The following is a 25,444-nucleotide window of genomic DNA, read 5'->3' on the forward strand; positions in this document are numbered from 1 at the left end:
CTCTCTCTCTCTCTCTCTCAAATCAATTGAAAGAAAACCCATATATTTTTTAAAAAAGAATCTCTCTGGTACTTGATTCATTCTCATCTCTCCCTTCGTCTGGGACATGCTTATTTCTCCTGTCTGGTCCCAGAGTTGGCATTTGAAGGTGTGAAGTGACACAAGGGCCATAGGGTGTGGAGGGCCCGAGGAGCCCCACAGAGGGGGCTTTCATAGGAAATAGTGGTTGGTTCGCAAGAACAGTGTTAAGATGTGGGGAGGTCAACATCTGGACCATGGGTGGAAAGCATAGATGCAGTTTATTAGGTTTTTTTTGGGGGGGGGTGTGCGGGGAGAGCACAGGCAGGTAACTAAGGTTGGACAATTTGTTTATTAAGATATACTCATTTGCATTTATTTACTTAAAGCAATTTCATAAGTTGTAAAAGTCCTTCCATCTCTCCAAGGGAAAAAAGTGACAAAATGACATAAAGTAGCTTTAATTAATTTATAATAAAAGTCAGAGGCATTCATGCTCCCATTCATTGAGTCAAGCATCGATTCAGTCCGCAGATTTTTATTAGACTTTGCTTTCTCCTTAGGCACTGTGCTTGGTGCTTATCACACTATGGACAAGAAATACGGTGACTTGGTCTTAGTGTAGCTGCATTTCCATTATGAATGACAGGTGCTCGACCTTGACATTGCATCTTCTTTTAGGGTAGAAATCTCCCATTCCTTTTTTTTTTTTTTTTTTTTGTAGCTATAGATTCATTCACTTATTTATTTTTCTAAATTTTATTAAGTGTATAGTAGTGACATTGGTTGATAAAATTATATAGTTTTAAGTGTATTATTCTATAACACATCATGTGTATTTTGCATTGTGTGTTCACCACCCAAAGTCAAGTCTCCTTTGACCCACTGTACTCTCTTCTACTTCCTCCACCCCCCTTCCCTCAGAGGACTCTCATACCACTGTCTGTGTCTGAATTTCTGTTTATTTGTTTGTCTTGTTTGTTCGTTTGCTACTTTCGGTTTTATATCCAACATATGAGTGAAATCATATGGTTCTTGACTTATTCTGTCACTTAGCGTGGTTCTCAAAATCCATCCGTGTGGTCACAAATGTCTCCTGCCTTCTGAATGAGGGTCCACATGGCCTCGTGTCGCTGTCGCCCAATAAGGCTGAGGCATCCTGAGGAGCACAGCTCAGCCGGTTTCGGAGCCAGGCCGTCAATGCAGCTGTGGTGGGACCAGGCAGATGTACACAAACCACCGTGTACATGCTGTGCACTGTCCGAAGGTGCCATCTTTAAGGGACGCCATTCACATCATAGACGTACATTTGTATATTTCCTCTGCTAGTTTCCAAGTAAATGAAAGTGTCTTGAAGAAGGAGCACCTTTTACTAATAACAATAAGGGTCCCCTAGGTCCTGGGAGGTTCTAGCTCTAGCCCTGAAATTGCTGCCTGAAGTTATTCCTCCAGGTCAACATGCTTTGGGGGCCTTGACCTTTTTCTAGGCGGGACAAAGAGGATCCTCTGGGCACAGTCACTCAGCCGCCCTTCTGAAAAGTGAATGACAGCCTTAGCACTGGGACGGGCTCCTCCCACGTGGTTTTGTCGCCTTCTGAAAATCCTCGTCTTGGCAGTCGTCAGCTTCTCTGGCACGCACTCCCATTTTAACGCCACCTTCTTAAAAATCTTATACGAGTTTATTTGAGCCAAACTGACACCATACATCAAGGACAAGATCTCTACTGCTCCCAACACCACTTTTCGCTGTGTCCCCCAGGCCCCTGTCACCGTCCCCAGGGAGAGGCGTGAAGGAGGGGCAGTGCCTTTATTTTGGACGTTGCCTCTCGGCTGTGGTCAGGCCGGCTGTCACAGCGGCCGGTGCTCATGGTCTGGGCTAGATGATGTTTCTGCAGAGGTAGTGCTGGGCACGGCCCTGCTCTGCCGGTCTCTCAGAGTTGGAGGGATTGGAGTGGGCTCTATGCAACTGAAAACTTAAAAAAAAATGCCTTAAACTAGATATAGGAGTTTCTCTCTCGTATAAAAATATGGCAGCTCCAGAGTCACCCAGCTGCTGAGAGGCAGAGCTGGGATTCAAACCCGGAAAATCTGGCTCCAGCATCACTGCTCTTAACTCACATGTAAAGTCTATGTTGGATTTGTGGTGTGCAAGAGAGGGCATGAACCGAGCAGCCAGCACACCAATCTCTAGCTTCTGTGACGACAACCTGTCCCTACTGGCCTTGTCCCCTAGCCGACACCCAGTGTTGTTTCTTCTCACTGCGAAGGCCCTCCCTCCCCAGCTACCAGTGAGGACAACACCTCCCCTCCCCACAACACACACAAACACACAGAGATTTGATTAATCCAGGAAGAGGCCGCAGTGGCTGGAACTCCATTCCCACCTCTGCGGGCAGATCACCTGAAGACTTCACACTCATCATCAGAGCCTGACACCTCCAGCCAGTGGCAAATTATGCCCTGGCCACCAGGCCTGCCCGGGAGCGGAGGCGATGGCAGAGCACAGCGTGTAGAGCAGAGGGCCCCAGCGGGCTCACACTCCGTGCTCTTTGAATTTGCACCTTTGCTGGCTGTCAGGCATGACACGGACTCACTGCTGTGAAAAGCCTAGTACCCCCGGCCTCCACCTCGGAGCCTCATCCCCAATCATGGAGGCCATGCCCCACCCCCCTCTTTGTTGTCTGACTCTCTTTGTCTTTTTCTCTCTCATTTAGCTTCTCTTTCTTCTTCATTCTCTTTTGCCTATTTCTCTTCGTTGGTCTCTCATCTCCATTTCTGTCTCTGGGTTCCATACCTTTCCACCAGGTGGCTTTGCCATGGACCCTGAGCCTGGGAGTTGGCTGCAGCTCCCACATTGCTTTCCTGCAGTTTCCCCTTCCAGGGTGCTACCCACGGTGCCCTGGCGGGCTCGGAGCCTGTGGCCTGGCTTCTGGCTTCTGTTCAGGCCTCCACTGCTCATCTGGTAGATAAGCTGGGTCCAGCCTTTACCCTCCCTTGGTCTGTGCACCCTCCCCTGGCAGCCTGTGAGGGTGAGGGGTGTGTTTGTGCAGGGACATTGATACCAGCGTCATCATGAAGGAGTGGCAGATCTGGCACTTTGTTCCTTTCATGGAAATCGTCACCTTCTAACCTTGCCACCCCCAGCGTTGGCCTCCAGCCCCTGCTTCTGGCTTCTAATGTGGCCTCTTAACTCTCCCCTTTCCTTCTTTCTCATTCCTACAAAAAATGGCCTGGGACAGCCTAACATCAGCAGGAGACTGAACATTGGGCATGCGTGAGCACACACAGACACACACACACACAAACATGCAGGTGTCTGCTCAGCCATCTGAATTTAGTAGTAAATTTTCACCCGTGCTGCTATAGTATAAATAGCTCTTTCCCTGTATCATAAATTTGGCTGGATAGAAAAGGCAAATTTCAGGGCCACTAGGAAGGCCCTCTCTGCCCAAAGTGTTTCGTTTACATTCCTCAGACTGATCAGATGTCACCAATGATGAAGGCTGGGTCAGGAATTCTCCTTTTTTTAAATGCACATACTTCCTGGAAATCAGGGCTGTTAGTCATTCACCATCTAGTATGAACTATTCTTCCAGATCCACTGTCCCTGATTAGCATCAGTTATCCTGGAGATCAGACATACTGGAGAAGGAAGTAGCACTGTAAGGGAGGGGTTACTGGGTGGGGTAGGACAAAGAGAGAGGCCTGAGAAGCAGAGATGATAGGGATAAAGGCAACATGGATTAGAACAACTATTCACCATCCTGGCTGCACAATGGAATCCCTGGGGGAACTTTAAAAAAGTCCCAATGCCCAGGCTCCACCCCCAACCAATGAATCAGAATCTCAGTATTTTTTAAAGCTCTCCACGTGATGTCAATGTTGGCCAAGTTTGAGAACTACTGCGCTGTCCGGTGCTTCACAACTTGAACGTGCATACAAATCACCTCATTAAATGCAGATTCTGATCCCATAGGGGATGGGGTCTGAGAGCCTGCATTTCTATCAGTGCCGTGACTGCACATCTTCTGATCACACTTTGAGTAGCAAGGCTGTGGTGTATACTGCTTGTTCTCCATCCTGGCTTCGTTCTCAAACAGTGAAAGATGAGAAATGGGAAATGCTGGCCCTGTTGACTGACACACAACCCTCCCAGTGCTGAGCTCTGGTAAACCTGAGCTAGGGCACAAGGTTATTACACCAGAGGCTCGGGCTCCCCATGCCAGAGTCAGATCCGGATGTTACAGCCTCCTGGATAGATGCTCAGTACAGGAACGGAAAGCCATGACCAGCAAGCTCAAGCAGGAGTGGGGGGAGCAAGGAGAGGGGTGCCTTTTTGTGTCTGCCGTTTCGTCGTGGTGTGGCTGTGCCCACTTGTAGATGTGGCCCAGGTGGTAGCCTGCCTGTTTCCTCACGTTAGTGTGCCTTCCCCAGAGGCAGGCAGAGGGCAGGTGTATCCTTTCCAGCAGCTGTGCTCTCATTATTATCAGGTGTGAGACTCATAGACAGGCAGTGTGGCAAGTGCAGTGATTGGGTGTGGGATGGGTATTGTGAGACATGGAGGAGCAGGGAGGTGGCGGGAAGGATGGAACAGCCTGGTGGGCCAGGGCATGGTGAGAGCGGAGCATGGAGGGAACCTTCAGCCTAGCGGCGTGTCCTTTCCACGCGACACTGTCACAGAGGCAGTCTGGAGCAGTTCAGAGCCTTTGCACTTGCTGGAGAGCAGGCCCCTGAGGAAAACTGTGTGTTGAGGGGTTGCAGGCAGGGCGTCTCAGACCCCTATCTCATCAGTCCTGAGGGGGACCTGTTTTTTTTAACATCAAAATGTTGCAGATGCTAGTTTGACCTTTTTGAGTAGCCAAAATAATCATCAAATATTTAATGCGTCTCACCTCTTAGCTAGGCGTGCAGTGAACAGACATGGCCCTCGCCTCATAGAACTCATGATTTAATTGAGGGGATGAACATGAATGAAATAATTCCATGAATAATCGATTGACTGAAGCCATGGCCAGTGCTAAGAAGAAAAGAGCATGGGTACAGTTAGGTGGTGCCTGAGAAACACACCGGGTTTTTGAAGAAGACCTTCGGCAGCGCTTTTAATCGACTGTGTCTTATTTATCACAGCATCCCCACTGACCTGGGAGGGAGAGGAAGAAGAGCAGTAACAAGAGCTCCCATTTACTGGGCCTTAAGCTGACAACCCACCTATCTAACCCTCATGGCACCTTTCTGGCATAATGATCTTTACTGTACCCATTGGCAGATGTGGAAAATGGGCTCAGGGAGCTGAAGCCCAGGGTCCTAACTAACTCATTCAGTCTGCAGACAATGCCAGGGGTGCATAAGGACATCCAGGTGTTGCAACAAGTGTATCACCCTCCAGTGCCCAGGAGTGGATGCCCCCAACAAGGCATTGCAGCCCTTCCACCTGGTGTAGCTGTCCCGGCAGGGGCGCCAGGCAGAGTAAACACAGTTCTGAGGTGTGAGGTGTATGTCATCCTCCACGTGCTGTACAGGCCCACGGGGCACCACGGACAGGCAGAAGACAGTGCAGCGAGGGCTGCACAGACTTCAGACTCAGCAGCCGTCAGAGACCCTGGCTTGCTGTGTTTAAGGACTAAAGAACAGCTTGAAAGTTTCTGCAGAAAATAGACCACGTGATTCAGTTTCAAAAGAACCAAATAAAACTTCAAGAAATGAAAAAACAAATGATATGAAAAACTCAAATGTTTGCTTATGACACATTCGAGCACTTGCGCATCAGACAGCTACAGTGAGAACTAGTGAGCCGGGAGGTGGGCTGCAGAGCCTCAGGAGCCTCTGGGAGCAGCGCAGGGATGCGAAGGTCCCGAAGAGGGCAGAGGGCAAGCGGGAGCAGATGCGGGTAGTTGCCGGGCGGGCGGAGAGACAGAGCAGGAGCAGCACCAGTTCATACCCTAAGCCAGTGGTTCTCAACCTTCCTCATGCCACGACCCTTTAATACAGTTCCTCATGTTGTGGTGACCCCCAACCATAAAATTATTTTTGTTGCTACTGCGTAACTGTAATTTTGCTACTGTTATGAATCGTAATGTAAACATCTGATATGCAGGATGTATTTTCATTGTTACAAATTGAACATAATTAAAGCATAGTGATTACTCACACACACACACAAAAGTGTATCACCCCCCAGGCTCCACAGCCCAGTGGGGGCCCCTAGTCTGGTGTGGGGAGGGAATGAGACAGCAGGGTGCCCGGCAGCACCAGCCATTCCCTGGGTGGGCCAGGGGCATGGCAAGAGGGGAGCATGGAGCTGGCCTCCTGGAAATGGGAGAGTGTTTCCATCCCTCCTAGAGAATCAGGAATTGGGCCAACTCTGATGCTCAGATGAAATCTTCTGAGCCTGAACATCCATTTCTGGTGTTCACACTGGTGGTCAGAGCCCCCACTCTCTGCCTGTCTCTCCCAGACGCTGGCCACCGCTGCCACAGCAGGAGGCCTGGGTGCCCTCTGTGCTCCAGGTTTTGCAGAGTTAGACTCATTTCCACACCAGGGTGAAGGCTGGGGGCAGGAGTCTTGCTGGCCACTCATTCTGCTTGGGGCTCATGGGTAGTGTCCCAGGGGTGTGCCAAAGTCCGCAAGAAACCAATGTTTGATGGTCATGGGTCCCTGCTTTGTCCTCCAGGCCCCCTGCATTCTCAGAGGCCCAGGGGATGCTGGCTGCTTGTACTGACTTGGGATTGAAGCCCCTCACCACTGGATACCAAAGCTCACTTCTTTGTCTTTCAAACCGATGGGGGCTGGGAGGAGTGACAGTTTACGAGATCCTTGTAGAAACCCAGGTGTAAGGACAAGCCCCTGGACGGTGCTCACCCCAAGCTGGGGCTGGCATTCCTCTCTCCCATGGCATGGCTGCTCAGAGAAACCATGCAAGCCTCATGCCATTTTTGATGAGGCTATGTCTAAAATTTATGATATGGCTATCTAAGCTCTAAAACAGAGGGTCCTGAGCATAACTTAACGTTATCTTGATGACTCAATGTCAACATTATGAATGTTCATTATCATACTCTGCATTTTAGGTTTTCACTCCAAGTTCATCTATCAGATGTCACTGCTGACATGTGTATGCTTCTAGACACCCCCACCTGCCCATCACTTTGATGATTCTAATGTGCTGAGCTGATGTAGCATTGTGGGTTAACTGCAGGCTCTGCAGGCAGACAGCCTGGGAAAGTTACGATGCCTCAATTACATTATCTGCATAATAGGTCTGGTGAGAGCATTGCTTAAAAGCTGACTTTATTTTTTATAACAGTTTTAAGTTCACACAAAATTGAGTGGAAAGCACAGAGAGTTCCCATATACTCTTTGCCACCCACACATGCCCAACTTCTCCCACTCTCAACTTCTATACCAGAGTGATGGGAGTCTTTATCTCAGAAGGTTGTTTTAAGGATTAATGAGATAATATATATAAAACACCTAGTACAGTGCCAGGCACATAATAAATCTCCATATATGTAGCTATCGTCATCATCATAATCATCGTTACCATTAATAATAACAACTGTGTGCTCTACAAGAGTCCCTGATGGTTATTAAGGTCTTAAGGATTAAAGTGAGTGGCTTTTGTGTGAGGATCTGGGGAAAGTTATTTGGGGCAAGGCCAGATGACTTCTTAGCGCCCCTCTGTGCTTGGGCCTGTGTCCAAGCAGCGGAAGGTCTGGCTTTTGGAGGATCAGAGCAAGATCAAGCTTTCAGCTACCCCTCTCGAGAATTAGCTTAGTAACATGGATTGTGCTCAGCACATGCCTCTGTTAAAGAGTCTGAGGATAGGTACCTGAGGCTTATAACGGTGCTTTTCTAACCCTTTGTGAATATGCTATGAGCTGACTGCCTGTGGGCTTGTGAAGAAAAAAAGCGGAATAGACAAGGTCTGGTGTGTGGGCAGATGAGTAAAGTTGAAGGTAGGTAGGATCCAAGGTGTATCTTTACGCCCTGAGCCGAGGAAAGAGCAGCCGGGAGGGTTCAGCACCATGGACAGCTCCCTGGCCAGCGCCTTCTGTTGGCACCTACAGATCTCACTAAGCCACCTGCCCTGTAACGTAGCAGGAATCTGTCTTTCTGCCAGCCTGGGAGGAAATTAGGGCTCCTATGCCCTTTTGGTATCCTTGGGTACATACGTGGGGGACAAGAAGGGCTTTAGATGCGCTGGGAGCTGATCTGCCGTTTCAATCCCCTAAGTTCCATTTTTCTTCTGAACAACTCTGGAGACCAAGACTCAGTCAGAGTCTGGACTGCTCTGCAGATGTGGAGACAATGGGCGTGGTCTCTGATAAAAGAAATTTACCCTTGGAGGTCAGGAAAGAGAAGATTAGGGATGCTCCAGGGACTCCATGACACTCTGTGGGTCTCCTCAGAGGGCCACTCCTGCCATGGACTTCAGTGAGAAGTCTGTTCTGGCATCAGCTGCCCTGTGCATTGGCCAGGGTCCCCAACTTTTCCTGCAGAAGCTCAGTCTGGCATCTTGGTCACTGGCCCTTAGTGGAGCCCCCTCGCCAAGCACAGCCTAGATTCTGCTTGCACAGCCCTGTTGCCTCCTCTTTGGCTCTCTCTCTTCCTAAACCACATTGAATCCTGTCCATTTTTCTCCTGGTCATTATCAAGGAGAAGCCAAAGAGTCTTCCCTGAGAGTTTAGACGAATTTAACTGAGAATAACCATACGTGTGCAGGATGGCCTGCATACTGTGCAGTGCATGCATCCCTCAGAATATTCTAAATCCACCCTGTTTTAAGGCAGCCCAGTGAAGAGCTGTGTACTAGTTGGTGTGGGTGGACCCATCTGCAGAATGGCTTCCCTGAGCTCTGGCACCAGGCCGTGATAGTGTAAGTAATTGCCCCGTGAAACACATTGCTGCATCAGAAGGAGACCAATTTACCAAATGTCATTTTGCTAAAAGCCATTTTGCCAAATGTCAATTCACTGAATGGCCAATTTGTCAAATGACCAATTCATCAAGTTGACTTACTTCCTTTAACTATTTGGTGTGAGTTGACTGGTTTGCATTTTGTCTTTATTACAGCATTTTAAGGACCATCCCATTTGTCTCTGCCCTGCTCTTGGCATTTGAACTATTGCAAAACCACCCCTGTGTCTTCCTGGGACTGCCGGGAGCTGGGGCTGGGACACCCAATCAATCCTCAAAGGCTGTTGAGAAGACAAATGGGAAATCATCCACCTAAAACCAAATTGGTAAAGAAAATAGGAAATTTAGCAAATGGGCTTCCTGTTGGGGTGCTAGTGAAGATCTTGGCCCCATTCTGGGGCGGCCTCTTACTGGGGACTGAGGAGGGCCACACACGCTTGGTTTTAGAACCAGGAAAGGACTCGCCTCTCCCAAGCTTGTGCTCATCTGTGGATTTGGTCACTGTAGCACATCAGCCTCCACACTCCCTGTGGCTGGGAGAAGCTGGGGCCCATTTGTAGCAGATGCAAAGGCTTTCACACGTAGGGCGAGCTTCTCTCTCTTGTTCAATGTTTCTACCTCTTTTTGTCTTTTTTTTTTTTTTTAACTCTTCTTCTGGTTCCTGTTATCTTATTCCATTTTATAACATATCCTTAAAATTGCCTGATGCCTTCCTGAAACAAGGCAGAAAGGGAATTCAGAACCACTGTGAACGCTGTTCCCGTGGCCTATTTCTCTCACTCCTGCGCTGGGTTCCCCAAGACCCTCAACCCTCCAGCATCAGCATCTCAGCCCCCCCCCCCAGCCCCCCACTTGACCCTGGGGTCTGGCTCTGGAGAAGGGCAGTTCACCTGCTCTTCAGGAAGATGTGGACCCCGAACACGCTGTGTTCGCGACAGACCTGGGAGATGCAGTGTGTTCGCCAGCACTGTCAGGATGCTCAGGGGCCCCAGAGCCTGCTTTCCCACCTCCGCGTCTGTTTGAAGTGGGTCCCCAGTTCTCGCCGCTGTGGGGTGGGCATTGTTCCCGCCAGGCGGTCCTCTGTGCAGTTTCCCCTCAGCCTGGGCATTTCCTCGCTGCTTAGAATTGTGAGCCCCCGTTCTTCTGGAATTTGTCACCTCGGAAGACTTCCCCCCATCTGTCTCCTCTTCGGTAGGGGGGTTGGGGAGGGAGGGCACTGGCATTTGTCAAATGCCTACAAAGCACCACACTGAAATCGGTGCTTTACATGTTTTTAAAGACTTTTCATTGTAGTAAATCTTATATACAGAAGAGTGTGACTTTTCTGCATGTTATGTATTTTCATATACAGAACTCACTGAATTTCCACAAAGTGCACACACTCATGTAACCAGCAGCGGATCAAGAAGTAAAACATCACAGCACCCATGGACCCCCTTCCAGTCATTAACCCCCGCCCCCCCTGCCAGGGTAACGGCGATCCTGACTTCTAGTAGCATGGACTCGGTTGGCCTGTTTTTGTGCTTTATGTAAATGGCACATATGGTATTTAATCTCACCATAACTCAGCAAGAAGGAGCTGTGATCAGCCCTCCTTCGCACATGAGCAAGCAGACTCGGAGAGGTTGAGTAACTTGCGCGAGGTCACACAGTCAGTGAAACCCAGGCTTGTCTGTCTCCAAAGCTCTTGTTCTTTCCTCTACATCTTGATTCTTCCTCCTGCTGCACCACCATCCCTTGTCCCCACCACTGTGTGTCTGGGCTGGGAATCTCTGAAGTCATTGATGCTCACAACTCATAGGTGTCTAGGATGAAAGCGTCGTCTGCCCCAGTGCCTGCCTGCTCAGGACCCAGCAGAAGGCCTGGGCTTTCTGGGGGTGCAGTTGGTGTGATCAAATACAGTGAAGGTCTTGCCTGCCACTCAGATTAAGAGGAGTCTGTATTCCCCTCACCCCCAACCACCAGTTTATTCATCCATTCTGTTGTCATCGTGCTCGTGCTGTGGTGGCTGAGGCCGGTGCCTGCTGGTTGAGTTTCCTGCTTATCCCTGAACCACTCGCTCCTGCCTCTGAGCAGCTCTCCTGGGAAGGGCCCGTGGTTGCTTTGCAGGGTGTGTGCATCTCATCTGATATCTCCGTCCTGGGAACTGATTGCAGTGAAGCTTGGTAGCTGCATAAGAAGCAGCCGCTTTGAGGAAATGTTACCCAGGGTGGTTTTACGGTGCCGTGTGATTCAGGCTGCTTGATGTCTCTTCCTAATGAGGTTTCTGCAACATTAACTCTGCAGGGCTGGAGGCAGGGGGTGGCCACAGGAGGAGGCGTGGCTCCAGGCCAAATGGTGGGATGGGGAGGGAGGGCATCTCTCCAACCGACTGCCTGGCACTGTCCATTTCTCCTGCAAAGCTCAACTCCCACCCTCCATGGCGTCAGCCTGCAAAACCACCCACAGGAGTTTGGACACCAGGAGTTCCCAGGGAGAAGGTTGGATGTTCAACATTTAAAAAATATCTCAAGACATCACAGAGCTAATTGCAGTGATGCTTGGTAGTGATGTGTGAGCTTTAATTCCATGGGTCTTATAACCAGCCTAGGAGGGACGGAGGCGGGGGAGGAGAGGGGGCAGTGGACTGCCCCGCAATTGGGATGAGTAGTTTGAAACCTTCCCAGCAAAACAATTGATTGTCACCTACTGTGTGCCAGACCGTCTTCTGGCTACTTTCGCACACCTTCATTTATTTACTCCTTTTATAAGCTTATGCTGCAAATGGGGAAATTGAGGCTCAAAGAGGCAACCGATGGGGCTGAGCTTGCCTTTGAACCCAGGTCACCTGGCTCTTCTCTCAGACCATCTACTGCCTGGCCAGGGCCTGTCCTCACGGAGGCCTCCTTTGAGGACTCTGGCTTATCTGGTGGCTGCCACTTACTTCAGGTGGCCTGACTCTGGCTGTCAGGGGAGCTGAGGAGAGGGAGTCAAGAGGGCACACAAGGATCAGCAAGGGGACCTGGTCCCTTAAGAGAGCAGTCAGGTTCCAGGAGGAACAGCAGGGTTGGGTCCCAGGACCAAAGGAAACAGGCCTGTGGCTGCTGGGACCAGTCCCCCTGCCCCCCCCCCCCCAGTGTGTCCCTTTGGCACTATTCCCCGGTCTCTTCTGCACACACCCACCCCCTCGCCACAACCCTAACTTGACTTCTGATGAAACAAACTCAGTCACAGGAGAATCACACTGAGAGCCAGCCAGTCTAAGTTGTCGTTTGTATCTCCTGGGAGCCCCTGAGATGTATGAGTGGATAAAACCCCAGTCCCTGCATTGAGGTTGGAGCTCTAGGCTGCACAGTTCAGGTCCTTATCACCAAAGAACTCACCTTCAAGAATTTGCCTTGAAGGTGATCTAGAGACAGGTGCACACACATGCCATCCACCCGCGCAGGTAGGTCTGCGGCACCTGAATGCCATCCCGTGGGCTGGGGAGGTCAGGGCAGGGCAGGGGAACTGTAGAATGACTTTCTCTCCTGGTGGGAGGGGGGGACTTGTGGAGCGGCTTGAAGGACAGGCAGTGAGAAGGGAGGGTCTCATCAGACCCCAGGAGCACCTCAGAGGGTGTGCACCCTGGCATCCTACCCAGGGGGTACCGCCAACCTCTCCCCTGAAAGTGCATCCTGTAGCTCCTGGCCTGGAGCTGATTGCCACAGCCTGGTTCTCACCAACGCCTTCTCAGGCAGAGCCCCGCTGCCCCGACCCCAGCCGGAATGTAGGGAGGGCATTGGTGCTAATGTAGCGGCCACCACTGCTCCCCTCCTGTGAGTGCCGCCTCTGTTTCCCATGAAGGTGGGCAGTGGTCCGCCACAGGTGACAGGTGAGAGGCTGCTCTTCCCTCTCTCCACCCACTGGGGTTGTCTGTGTGCAAGTCTCTCCCTACTCCATCCCCCCACCCCCAGGAATAGGAGTCGGGGCCTCAGCTCCCTGCTTTGAAATCCTGGCTGGAACAGGGATTAGAACCCAGTTTGTTTGAGTCCTGGCTGGGGACAAGAAACATTTGCAAACTTCCCTCTGTATGATGCAGCACTTCTCAAACCTTAATATGCTAAAATGCAGATTCTGATTCAGTAGTGGGGCCAGAAAGCCCACATTTCTGACCAAGTCCCAGGTGACTCAATGCTGCTGGTCCAGGTGCCAGAGACGTGGGTGCTGAGTCGCCTGCTCTGGGGTCCTGGGTGACGCTCACTGGCAGCAGCAATGTCAGGCTGCCCCGTGCTGGGTGCCCAGCGTGAGGCACATCGAGTGTAACTTACCCTCCTGACCTCACTGGGATGCCAGCTGTGTTGAAAGGGGAGATGGAGGTGCATGTTGCATCCCACATCACCAAGAGGCTGGTGTTGGAGCCAGCCTTGAGCTGCACCCTCCTGGTTCCCAGTCCTAGATTTTTTACCACCACTCCCGCCCGCGCCCCCCCCCCGCCCCCCCCCCCCCCCATAGAGCCTCATAAAGACAACCCTAAGATAAGAGCAATGGCCTGGTCAGTGTGGCTCAGTGGTTGAGCATAGACATATGAATCAGGAGGTCACGGTTTGATTCCTGGTCAGGGCACATGCCCAGGTTGTGGGCTCAATCCCCAGTGGGGGGCACACAGGAGGCAGCTGATCAGTGATTTTCTCTCATCATTGATGTTTCTATCTCTCTCCCTCTTCCGTCCTCTCTCTGATATCAATAATATATATATCTGCGCAATGGCAGCCGACTCTCAGCCCTACTGAGGGTGCCACACAGTCTCAGTTAAGACCCACCACCCCACGATTATTGTCACTTTACAGAGGGGAGACTGAGGCTCCAGGGGCTGGGAAACTTGCATGGGGCCCCTGGCAGGGGTACATGGCCAGCTTTGTCTGCTCCGGGCCGAGTCCTTAGTCCTACAGTCTCAGGACAAGGAAGTCCCAGGTGAGGTGGCCCAGAACAGTGGGGCCACAGTGGTTCCTTCTGAGCCAGGCCCTATATCGGGTGGGCTCAGGGTAGCCAGGGGCATGAGGGGACAGGCCTGACTGCCATGTGGCTTGTGAGGCAGACAGAGCTGGCCCTGAGCTGTCTGCAGTGCGGAGGCCGAGCAGGCAGCAGGAACCAAGGGCCGAGTCTGGCCTTGGCGAGTGCCCAGCAGCCCCGGGCTGAGCTCCCCGCTGATCCGCTTAGAGGCCTGTCTGCCAGCAGGGTCCAATCTGGTTAGAGCGTGAAGGGGGATTAGCAGTGAGAACATGGGGTCCCGACCTCAGCTCTCCAGCCCCTGCCTCCCCAGCCCTGGCAGAGGCTGGGAGGATTGGCAGAGTGTTTGGGAAGAGGGACAGCAGGAGCGGGGTGCCTGGGATGGTGCCAGCTCAGAGTGTGGGCCTGGCTGCCCCCTTCTCTTCAGGGGAAGGGCCCTGGCTAGGGTCTCGAGTGTGCCCAGACTCAAGACCCCTGATCTTGGGTGGTGGGGTTCAGGCTGGGGATCTCGCCTGCAGACCCCTCACTGCAAGCCCCCGAGTGGACTGCCAGGGGCTTCCACTCCCTTTCTTCCCAGAAGAGTCAGTCACTCTCCTTCCTCAGGGGCTGCCCACACCTCCCTGCTGATGCTGCTGGTGCCACCTCAGAACCACCCTAGGACAGTCAGTTACTAATGTTCTATAACAGTGGTTCTCAACCTTCCTAATGCCGCGACCCTTTAATACAGTTCCTCATGTTGTGGTGACCCCCAGTTTCATTGTTACAAATTGAACATAATTAAAGCATAGTGATTAATCACAAAAACAATATGTAATTACATATGTGTTTTCCGATGGTCTTAGGCGACCCCTGTGAAAGGGTCGTTCGACCCCCAAAAAGGTCGCGACCCACAGGTTGAGAACCGCTGTTCTATAAGGACGTGTGACAGGAAGGGCAGGGCTGATTATAACAACACAGGCAACAACAAGCGTTTCTCCAGCGCTTCCCTCCCTTTCAGAGCCCTCATCTCTAAGCCCAGCCTTCTCCTGTCAGCCGCACGGCCTGTCCTGACTCCTCGTTTGAGTCAGGAAAATGCAGAAGGATGGGGCAGGAGAATCGTCTAAGGATCCACTTTAGTTCAATTCAGCTAAAAATCACGGCGCCCCTGCACTGGGCCAGGCCCAGGGAGATAGTGGGAAGCAAAACAGACAGTGTCTGACCTTGGGAGAGTGTGGTCTGGAGGGGGGATGGATGTTAACCAAAAATCAGTGTTTCATTGTATCCCACACACCAGTATTTCATTACAGTTCTGGATGAGTGCCGAGGAGGGAAAGCACGAGGGTCCTGGAAGCCTCCAGGAGAGGGACCGGTCAGGGGCGGTGTTTGTAGACTGAGGTGTGAAGGATGAATCAAAGTTTACTGGGTGAAAAGTGGAGGAATATTCCGGGCCGGGGTCCTGTGGCAGGAGGATTTGAGGAACCGAAGGGGCATCAGCATAAGTGAAGGAGCGGGCGGGGGCAACACACAGCGCCTTCACTTTAGATCCTGAAAGGCGGGTGCTGCTTCTCACCCCCATTTTGTTGATAAGAAAATGGAGGCCACAGAAGTTAAACGACTCGCCTAAGACCCCATGATTTAAGTGGGCGAGCCAGGGCTTGCTGAACCCACGTCTTTATTGTGACACTCAGCTGTGGGCTTTCTCCTTCACACCCTGGCCTCTTAGCATGGCCTTCTGGGCCGGCTGTGTCAGCATCCCCTGGGAATGGTGAGCAGCCCAGGGCCTGGTTCTCACCCGGGCCTGTGTTCTCTCCCCAGTCCTGTCCTTGCTCTGGGAGTCTGCTTTTCGCTGTCCTGCCTGGGACTTCCTTCTGAGCCTCTGTCTGCCCCATAGCTCCGTGCCCTTCACTTACCCCTGGCCAGGACCAGGCCACCAGCTGCTGTCCTTCCAGCTCCAGAATCTCCCTCCTCCAGGATGGCCTCTCTCAGTGTATCTCGTTCTGCCGGACACACCCCTGGTCACACTCCTCACTTCAGGACCTGTGACCAGGTCACCAAGTTTGAGAAAGATACAGGAGGCTCAGGGCTGGGAAAATCTGATGGGGAAAGATGTACATCATACCTTTTAGGTTTCCATGCCAACTGGGTGAAAATGGAGATGAGAAACTTTATTTAAATGGTTTGGGAAACAAAGCAATTGTTGACCAAATAGGACATCAACTGGGTGGGTTGGGGGGTGGGGGAGGGGAGAGGAAGAGGGTGGTGGTAGTGGATAGCTTTGTTTTGGGTTGCTATATAGCTGAGAGGACATCCAAGTCCATGGAAGGCTTCTGGCGCCCCCTAGAGGGCAAACTGGAAACAATAGCACAGTGGTTCTCAACCTTCCTAATGCCTCGACCCTTTAATACAGTTCCTCATGTTGTGGTGACAATTTCATTGTTACAAATTGAACATAATTAAAGCCTAGTGATTAATCACAAAACAATATGTAATTATGTATGTGTTTTCCGATGGTCTTAGGCGACCCCTGTGAAATAGTCGTTCAACCCCCAAAGGGGTCGCGACCCACAGGTTGAGAACTGCTGTAAATGAACCTTAGGAAAGCGTTGGGCAGGCTGTTTAAGGCAGGACAAAAGCCAGCATTTCTTAAATTTTGCCAAATGGAGGAAAAAGGACAGAGTCTTAAATACATGAACTCAATCTTCTCCAAAGCATGGTATGGTGTGTATTTTTATTCCCATTTTACAAATAGAGAAACTATAGCTCTCAGATGCATAACTTCCTGCGGCTCATGGCTGGTAAGTGGTAGAAACAGGAATTGAACCTAGAGCTTTCTCATTGCAGAGTCAGCCTTTTCCCACCCCACCCCCCCCTCTACCAGCAGGCGGCATTTTTCTCAGATCTCCAAGGCTCCCCTGTTTTCCTCAGTTTTCTTTACTCATTTAAACAATGTGAGCTGCTCACTGCTGTGGCCTCGCCTGGGACTGGGCCTGAGGTCCCCAGGTCAGCTCAGCTCTGCTCCCACCCCTGGACCCTCATCTCTTGCACTGGCTCTTGGTGTATTGCTGTATACACAGGGGCAGCGTCTTTCCTCTGTAAGCTTTGGCGCCTCAGAGCGATGTCTAAAAAACCATCAGATGCGCCCATCTCTGCTCTAACCTGTCATTTTCTCTGGCTTGCAAGGCATTTGCCTGCTAACGCCTATCCCCAGCACTGTCCTGCCTGGGACTTCCTTCTGAGCCTCTGTCTGCCCCATAGCCCTGTGCCCTGCCTCTCCCGGCAAACCCAGCTGCTCCTAGACCATGCCCGAGTCTACCACCATGTCTCCTGCCTTTGCCCAGACTGCTCCTGTCCCTCCCTCCCCACTTAGCTCCTGGTGTGAGTTTTTATAGAATTGCTTTTGCTAGGCTGTACTTTGACACGCTGCTATTATAAGAAGCAGACACTTGAAATCCATTTATTATAAGGATCTAGTGTTATTGATTAGGCCACATTGTCACTTTTAATGAAGACCCCTGGGGAAATTCTCTTCTCATCTTAAGTGCCCCAAATAGCTATCCTTTGAAACTGGTCCTTTCAAATTTATACATATATTGAGGGTGCTACCAACTGACCAGTTTCCCCTCTACGCACGGGCTCTCAGAAAGCCTAGCGCCCATGCCCCGCCTGGAGCTGGCTGGTGCGTGGGCCAGCTGGTGCTGCATTCTTGGCATCTGCCATTGATTTTCCTTCTTCTCTTCATCCCACGTTTCACTCCTGCTCTCTTGCTGTTTTATAAATCCCTATAAGCCACCTCAGAGCCTTTCTGGAACACGGTTGGCCTAAATCAATAAACTGATCGATACAAATAGAAAACCTTCCTCGCAGGGTTGTGGTGAGGATTAAATGGAATAATGGATGTGAGTGCAGCCCAGAGTTCCCTCCCAGGCTTGGTCGAAGGGCTAGCTGCCAGCTGGGGCCAAGGCGAGGGTCCCGCTGGAGGTTTCCACCCCAGGGCAGCCTCCATCTTCCTTGGTCTGTAGACGTCTCTTGGCCACTGCCCTTCCTGCCTTTGTCTTGCCCTCACCACATGTGCTCTGTTCCCTGTGGGGAGGAGCAGGAGGGTAGCTGTGTCTGTTCTCTCTTATCCCACTCCTCTCAGAAGTCATACAGTCAGCAGCGGGCCCCCTTCCCTCACCCTCGCCCTGGGATCTCAGATGCCCTAAGGGCCTCAGTTGCCATGTCTTGGAGTAGTTGGCGTGTGGTGGGCATACACTGGTGAGGAGACTAAGAGATGATCTGGTCCAGCCTATGCATTTGACAAATGAGGAAACTGAGGCCCAAAGAGAGAAGTGATGGAGCCACGTCCCTCACATGTTTCAGCTCCTCATGCCAAGTCTAAGCATTGTCCTGCTCTCCTCGAAAGCTCGCAGGGGATCCTCATGCCTCAGGTCAGGACCGCGCTCGCCAGCACAGCTTCTAAGCCCCTCTCCCGAGTCATTTCCACAAAGCACCCCTGTTTTGGTCATTGGCTGTTGTGTAGCCAAGTACCTCAAAATAGAGTGGCCCAAAAGAACGATAAACATTGATTGTCTCACAGTTTCTACAGGTGGCTGGGTGGTTCTGGCTTGGGGCCTTTCATGAGATTGCAGTCATGATGTGGGTTGGGGCTGTGTCTTAGTCTGTTTGGGCTGCTGTAATAAGAGTTCCATAAATTGGGCAGCTTATCACAGTCCTAGAAGACGGGAAGTGCAGGATCCAGGGGCCAACAGATACAGTGTTTGGTGAAGGCTCGCTTCCTGGCTGGGTCCTCACGGGGCGGGAGGGGCAGAGGAGCTCTCTCAGAACTCTTCTATGAGAACACTAACCCCATTCACAGCGGGCTCGACCTGCATGACCTGAGCACCTCCTAAAGGCCCCACTTCCTAATACCATCACATTGGGCATTAGGATTTCAACACCTGAATTTGGGGGCGGGGACACAAGCATCCAGTCCGCAGCAGGCAGCAGCATCTGCAAGCTTGCTGAGGCTGGAGAATCTACTCCCATGAGGACTCACGCACATTGTTGGCAAGCCGGTGCTGGCTGTTGGCTGCGGGCCTCAGTGCCTCTCCAGAAAGCTGCTTGAGTCCTGATGACATTGTGGCTGGCGTCTCACAGAGAGAGTGATCTGAGAGAGAGTAGAGAGGGAGCTACATAAAAGGATCCTTTATGATCTAGTCTCAGAAATTGCCCATCACTTCTGTCATATTCTGCTCTTTGGGAGTGAGGTCCTAAATCCCACCCACAATTAAGGGGAGAATTAAGCTCCATCTTTTGAAGGGAGGCATGTCGAAGAATTTGTGGACGTGTTTTAAAACCACCACAAAGCTCCCATAGACACATACCAGCCCTGTCAAACTGTGTGCTACGGTCCCAGCCCTCCTGCCTTGCTCCTTCCTGCCTCTGGGCTTTTGCACATGCTGTTCCCACTGTGTAGAATGTGCTTCCCTCGTTTCCCTTTCCTGCCTGGCAAACTCTGACTTACTTTTCAGGACCTGCTTCAGAGTTCCTCTCCTCTCCCGCAGGTAGAGCTGGTCACTTGCTCCTCTGAGCTTACTCATCTCCTTGTAAATACTGCCCTTCCCATGATTACTGTAAGCAGGAGTGTAAGTCTTTGTAGTATTCCCAGCAGGTAGTCGGCTCTCAGCACACACTCGCTGAATGAAGGAATGGAGATTTCGTTCTCAGCTTCTCCGTGTGTCCTCCAAGGGCTGTTAGTGTTTCAGGGTACTCTGTGCATTGTGTGACCTCTGCTTGCGTGAGCCCAGCTGTCGCGGAGCATGTGGGTGCTCCATCAAGGCCGGTTTGGTTCCACGTGGGGCTCCCACGTCTGCCTTGGCTCCTGGTTACTGTGACCGTGAGCCCCTGAGTGCGGGCCATGCCATTTACCTCTGTGTCTTGCTCCCAGCGAAGTAATTTACCTGTTAGATTACTCTGCCCAGCATCCCACTGAAGGAGAGGGAGAGAACAAGCCCACAGACCAAGGGAACAATAGAGCCAGTACGGGCTGTCCGGCCATGGTGGCAATTACTTGCATAACACGAGGAAACTGTGCTGGCCTATAGACCAGTGGCTCTCAACCTTCCTCATGCCGCGACCCTTTAATACAGCTCCTCATGTTGTGGTGACCCCCAACCATAAAATTATTTTCGTTGCTACTTCATAACTGTAATTTTGCTACTGATATGAATCATAATGTAAATATCTGATATGCAGGATGTATTTTCATTGTTACAAATTGAACATAATTAAAGCATAATGATTAATCACAAAAACAATATGTAATTATATATGTGTTTTCCGATGGTCTTAGGCGACCCCTGTGAAAGGGTCATTCGACCCCCAAAGGGGTCGCGACCTACACGTTGAGAACCGCTGCTATGGATGCACAGCCAGGAGCTGGGGAGCCAAGGACTCGAGCCGGCCTTCCTGGGCTCAGGGCCATGTGCACTTTGCTGTGGAGTTTCTGTTTTGTTGTCTCAGCAGAAAAACACAGACAGAAGGATGGAAGCCCCAATAGCTCAGGGGACAATGGCAGGGGATGGGGGTGCAGGGGGGCCGTGTTCCCAGGCCTCACAGTGGAGCCTGAGGCTCATGTGGTGAATGGTGATGGGAAGGAGATGGTCGAGGCCTGAGGGCCTGGCCCAGGAGAAGGGTCAGGGGGCCTGGGGGCTGCCTGACATTGAGTCCCACGTCAGGACAGCCAGCCCCGGCTGCAGTGTCTGATGCAGGGCTCTCTGCAGCCTGCCTGGGTCCCGTCCTGGTCAACCTTGGGTAAAATATTTAGGTTCCCTCCTCTGCAAAGTGGGAGATGCTTCCCACTCCATCTCCAGGCCTGTGTGCAAGGGGAGCTCGGGACCTGACTTCCTGGTTCCCCTTCTGAAGCCACCACCTGCCAGCTGTGTGTCCTTAAAGAAGCTGCTTAACCTCTCTGAGCCTCCCTTTCCTCTTTCTTTGTGGAAGGGGCATGGGGATAGCCTTCTCCCACGGTCAGTGTGAGGGTCAGGTGCACTCACACATGGGAAGTGCTGGGCAGGATGGCTCGGGGGGACGTGCTCAGAACACGATGGCAGTTCGTTCCACTGCTGTGGGAAGGGAAGGGGCATTTGTAAAGGCCTACAGTGAAGAGGTCGAGAGAGGGATGGAGAAACAGGAGGACGGTGCCAGCGGCCCAGTCTGGCCAGAGGAGCTGGAGGAAGAGTCCAGAGCTGGCCTAGGCTCGCACAGGCCGGAGATTGGCAGTGCCTCCTCCCTCACACCAGGATTTGAAGGGGGAGGTGACGAAATCCTCGGTGACCCCTGCTCTCCGAGTACAGGGCAGGGACGAGGCACTGCAGCCCCGAGGCCAGCGTGCTCCAGTCCCCCTGTGGGCCCAGGTCTGTGTGGTGGCTCTGCTGCCTGCAGTCCTGAGAGTGAGGGATCTGGCGTCAGACCCAGCCTGGAGTTCAAGACCTGGGGGCCACCTACTGGCGGGTTCCCTGGGGGCCACAGGTGCTTTCTTACAGAAAGTGAGCCTTCGGTGCACTCTCCACAGATCCCGGGGTGGCCGTGGGCCCCTCGAGAAGCCCGTCTCTCCTTTGCCATCGCCTTTGCATCCCTGGAGGATGCCCCAGGGGCTGAGCTGACCTCTGAGGGGAGCGGGGGAGGCAGGTTGGGGTCTGGCAGAGCTGGTCACCCATGCCCCAAGCTTCTCCCTCCAGTTGCAACCCCTCTGCCCAGAGAATGGGAGGTGGCTGGGCACCGAGCTCCAGCTCATTCATTCATTCATTCATTCATTCAAATGCTTACCAGGGAGGAGCTTTTGTGTGTCAGGCGCTGTCCCAGGCTGGGATGCCGCTGTGACAGTCCCACTGTCTGGCGCCCTCCCCTCCCTGACGCAGCAGGGCCCTCTGGAAGCGGCCTCTCTGACCAGTGTGTTTCTTCCTCTGGCTCGACCCTCAGGGACCTGAGTGAGAACGCCATCCAGGCTATCCCCAGGAAGGCTTTCCGAGGAGCCACAGACCTCAAAAACTTGTGAGTACAGGCCTGGGGTGGAGAGGGCCTGGGGCCACAGGGCCTCCCCTGGCAGTATTCTCGTGGGTCTCCCCGAGCCCTGGAGTTCAGGCAGCCACGGAGCTGGTCTCTGGTCTGAGGTGTCAGTGCCAGCATGGTTTTCTGGAACCATCTGGAGTGGGAGGAAACGGGCCACCTTGGAGGGCTGTGGGCTGCCAGGGTGATGTTCTGGGTCCATTTGAACAGACAGTCTCCGTGGCCCTTGCCCTTCGGGAGATTGGGAGAGCTGGGCTTGAATCCCCTCTTTCAGGCACTTATTGCATAAGCTGCTGCAAGTCAGTTAGCTCACTGAGCCTCAACATATTGTTTTGTGAAATGAGGATATCACACTTCACGGGCTTGTTCTGAGGTTTGAACGAGACGTGGCAAATGCCTGGCATGCTTGTCACTACCGACAGTCCCCTTGCCCCCTCCCGTGCCTGTAGCAGACATTGGTAATTGATCACCACGTTCTTTCCCAAGGAGCCCGGGCCAGGCGTCAGTGTATTCTGAGAGCAGCGCTCCAGGTAGCCACAGCTCGTCAGCCCCCCTGGGCACTGGGGCTGGGATCTGCCCCCGGCTCTGGCTGCAATGGCTGCTGTGACAGACTCATTCCTCAGCTGCCAGCACCTTCTAGGTGGTCTCCACAATGGGGTGGGTGCCTGCTCCCCAGGAGAGAGGCAAGGTTAGGAAGAGGCATCGAATAAAACTTTTATTTACATGTATTGTTTTAACTGAAAAACAAGGAATACTTGAAGTTCTTGCTATTTACTATTTGGATGGACACATTTGTTCGGAACAAGGGATGGGGTCAGGCCTTTTTAAAAGAAAATGGAATGGAGCGCGTGGTCAGGATGTGTGGACGCTGCTCTCAGCGACGTGCCGTCCTCTGCACACCCTCCCTTTGCTTCACAGACAGCTGGACAAGAACCAGATCAGCTGCATCGAGGAAGGCGCCTTCCGGGCTCTTCGGGGGCTGGAGGTGCTGTAAGTAACACACGGGAGGGAAGAGAGGCTCCGGGAGTCCGGCTGGCACAGGTGCCAGGGGGTGGGGTGTGGTGGGGCCCAGGCAGCGGGCGTGGGGGCCTCGGAGAGCACAGGAGGCAGGAGACTTGGGAGGCGTGGCAGGCCCCCCAGGACGCATGCTCGCAGGAGCATGGCCGAGGCTTATCCTGCTTATGATGACACCAGGGCCATGGCTGTGTCTTCCAGGAGTTTCTGACACGTGGTTGTCTAGACCCCACGCCTGCACCTGTCCCTCTCCCGGCTCCTCCCGTCCCACCAGCCTCGAGGCTGCGGCACAGCTGCCTCCTGATCAGGCAGCTCAGGGCTTTCCCTGGCGGTGGCTCTGTGTCTCATGCTCTTTGGCATAGGCCCCCTGCCCTCTCCCCCCCCACCCCCCGGCCCCAGGTCCAGCCGAGAGCTGGCCCAGCTTGCGGGTGGAACGGAGAACAGTGTGGGGGTCTGCCTGTTTGTCAGAGAGAAGCCCTGCTCTCCCTCCCACGTGAGCTCCTGCTGGACAGACGCTAACAGACTCTGGTTTCCCCACCAGGACCCTGAACAACAACAACATCACCGCCATCCCCGTGTCCAGCTTCAACCACATGCCCAAGCTGCGGACCTTGTGAGTCAGCCCGGGTGGCCGGGAGGACAGCCCCGAGCTGGCGGTTGCCCGGGCAGTGGGGAGCCGGGCGCAGGCTTCCACAGGCAGGGGAGCGGGCTCCTTCTTGCATCCCCCAGCGCCCGGCCAGGGTGGGGTCAGGGGAGGTCATCTGACATGAAAGGAGGTTGAGTGTCATTTATATTTGATTTTTCCTTGGAAAACCAATGATTTCTTTTTGTGCTTGAAAATGAGCTATGTGACTTGGGTCAGTGGGTCTGTATGAGTTCAGGGAGGTGAATCGACAAGAGCCGGGCAAAATGCAGTCCAGGGGGTGCCCCCCCGAGCATGGTGGGAGGAAAGGGGCCACGGCTGGGAGTTTCCTGCTGCTGCCGACAGTCCCCAGGTTGGAGCTGTGGGCTGACTGCGCATGGACTGTGCTTGGTCAAGTGTAGTATGGCGCTCGGCCCCTCCTGGGTAGAGGGGTTCCCACTCGTTGGCCGGGGTCTGGGGGCCCCAGGTGGGTTGTGAGCGTCCCTGTCTCCCTGCAGCCGCCTGCACTCCAACCACCTGTTCTGCGACTGCCACCTGGCCTGGCTCTCGCAATGGCTGAGGCAGCGGCCAACCATCGGGCTCTTCACCCAGTGCTCAGGCCCCGCCGGCCTGCGTGGCCTCAACGTGGCCGAGGTCCAGAAGAGCGAGTTCAGCTGCTCAGGTGGGTGCAGGCGCGCTGGGGCTCTCGACTGTCCATCTCGACTGCCCATCACCTGCCTCCTGCAGCCTCCCCCTAACGTTCCCCCCATTACTTCCTGTCTCCACCACACATTGACATCTGGCACATTCATCACCTTCTGTCCTCCTCCATCGCCTTCTAGACCACCCACCATCTCCTGTCTCCACCCGTTTTCTGTTCCCATCCACCACCTGTCTCTAGGCATCACCTCCTTTCTTTACCCATCACATTCTGTCTTTATCTGTCACCTCCTGTGTCCACCCGTCTCCCCCTCCTGTCCATCCATTATCTCCTGTTCTCACCCAAAGCCTTTGTCTCCACATATCACCTCTTGCCTTCTCTCCTTTGTCCCTCCTGCCACACCATCTTCTCTTCCTGTCCGCCCATCGCCTCCTCCCACATTGTCCCTCTCTGTCCGACCTCCTGTCCCTCACCCCTCCTCTCCCCTCCCACCCCTTTCCTCCTCCTATTGCCACCCTTCCCTCCTGTGACGGCCTTGTCTGAAAAGTCATTGAATTGGCCCATCTCGCCTCGGCTGTGAGAGCCTCCTGCCTGCCCACCCACTTCCTTTCTAGCCCCTTCCGTCTCCATATGCAGCCAGAGGACCTGAAAGGATCCACAGGTCTGGGCAGGTCACTGCTGCCTGGTACTCACCAGCCCCCTGGGAGAGTCCAAACTGTCCCCAAGCTCTGCGAGGCCGGGGCAGGGTCATCTCAGCCTCCCCCGGCCGCCCTTTGGCCTTGTCACTCAGTGTGTCCCAGCGGGGTCCGCCTGGGCCCTTCCCGGAGCAGGTGCCTCCCACCCCAGCCTTCTCGCAGGCTGGACCTGTTGGCACCCCCTCCTGCCTTGTTCCCTGGTCCCAGGCACATGGACGATGTGGTCGTGGTTTCTGACTGTATCCCCAGCACTTGGCCTGTGCTTGGCACAGAGAGATGCTCAAGAAAGGTTTGCTGAGTGAATGAATGGTTCAGATTCACAACAGAGGATGAGGGGCTGCCCGTTCTCCCAAACCAGTGAGTGAGCCTGCCAGCCGCTTAGAGCGCTGAGGGAGGAGTGTCTACTGGGTCTGGCAGCCTCTTGTCCGAGTGAGGCTCCCCTCCCCCACAGCACTGGCAGCACCGAGGCTGCCCCTGAGCACTGCTGAGCTGAAGGCTGCTGAGTGTGTGTGTGTGTGTGTGAGT

At 53.1% G+C, this 25,444-nt stretch overlaps 1 protein-coding gene across 1 annotated transcript in view; it reads left to right on the forward strand.

Annotated features, from left to right (window-relative positions):
• Nucleotides 1-25,444, forward strand: part of SLIT1 (slit guidance ligand 1) — a 152,180-nt gene that overhangs the window by 78,188 nt on the left and 48,548 nt on the right. Inside the window, exons 5-8 of the mRNA XM_036336459.1 lie at nucleotides 21,841-21,912; nucleotides 22,846-22,917; nucleotides 23,483-23,554; nucleotides 24,082-24,245. Coding sequence (XP_036192352.1) covers nucleotides 21,841-21,912; nucleotides 22,846-22,917; nucleotides 23,483-23,554; nucleotides 24,082-24,245 — 380 coding nt within the window. The remainder of the gene's footprint in view (nucleotides 1-21,840; nucleotides 21,913-22,845; nucleotides 22,918-23,482; nucleotides 23,555-24,081; nucleotides 24,246-25,444) is intronic.

Source organism: Myotis myotis, unplaced genomic scaffold (genome assembly GCF_014108235.1).
Source record: "Myotis myotis isolate mMyoMyo1 unplaced genomic scaffold, mMyoMyo1.p scaffold_m19_p_15, whole genome shotgun sequence".
Lineage (NCBI taxonomy): Eukaryota > Metazoa > Chordata > Mammalia > Chiroptera > Vespertilionidae > Myotis > Myotis myotis.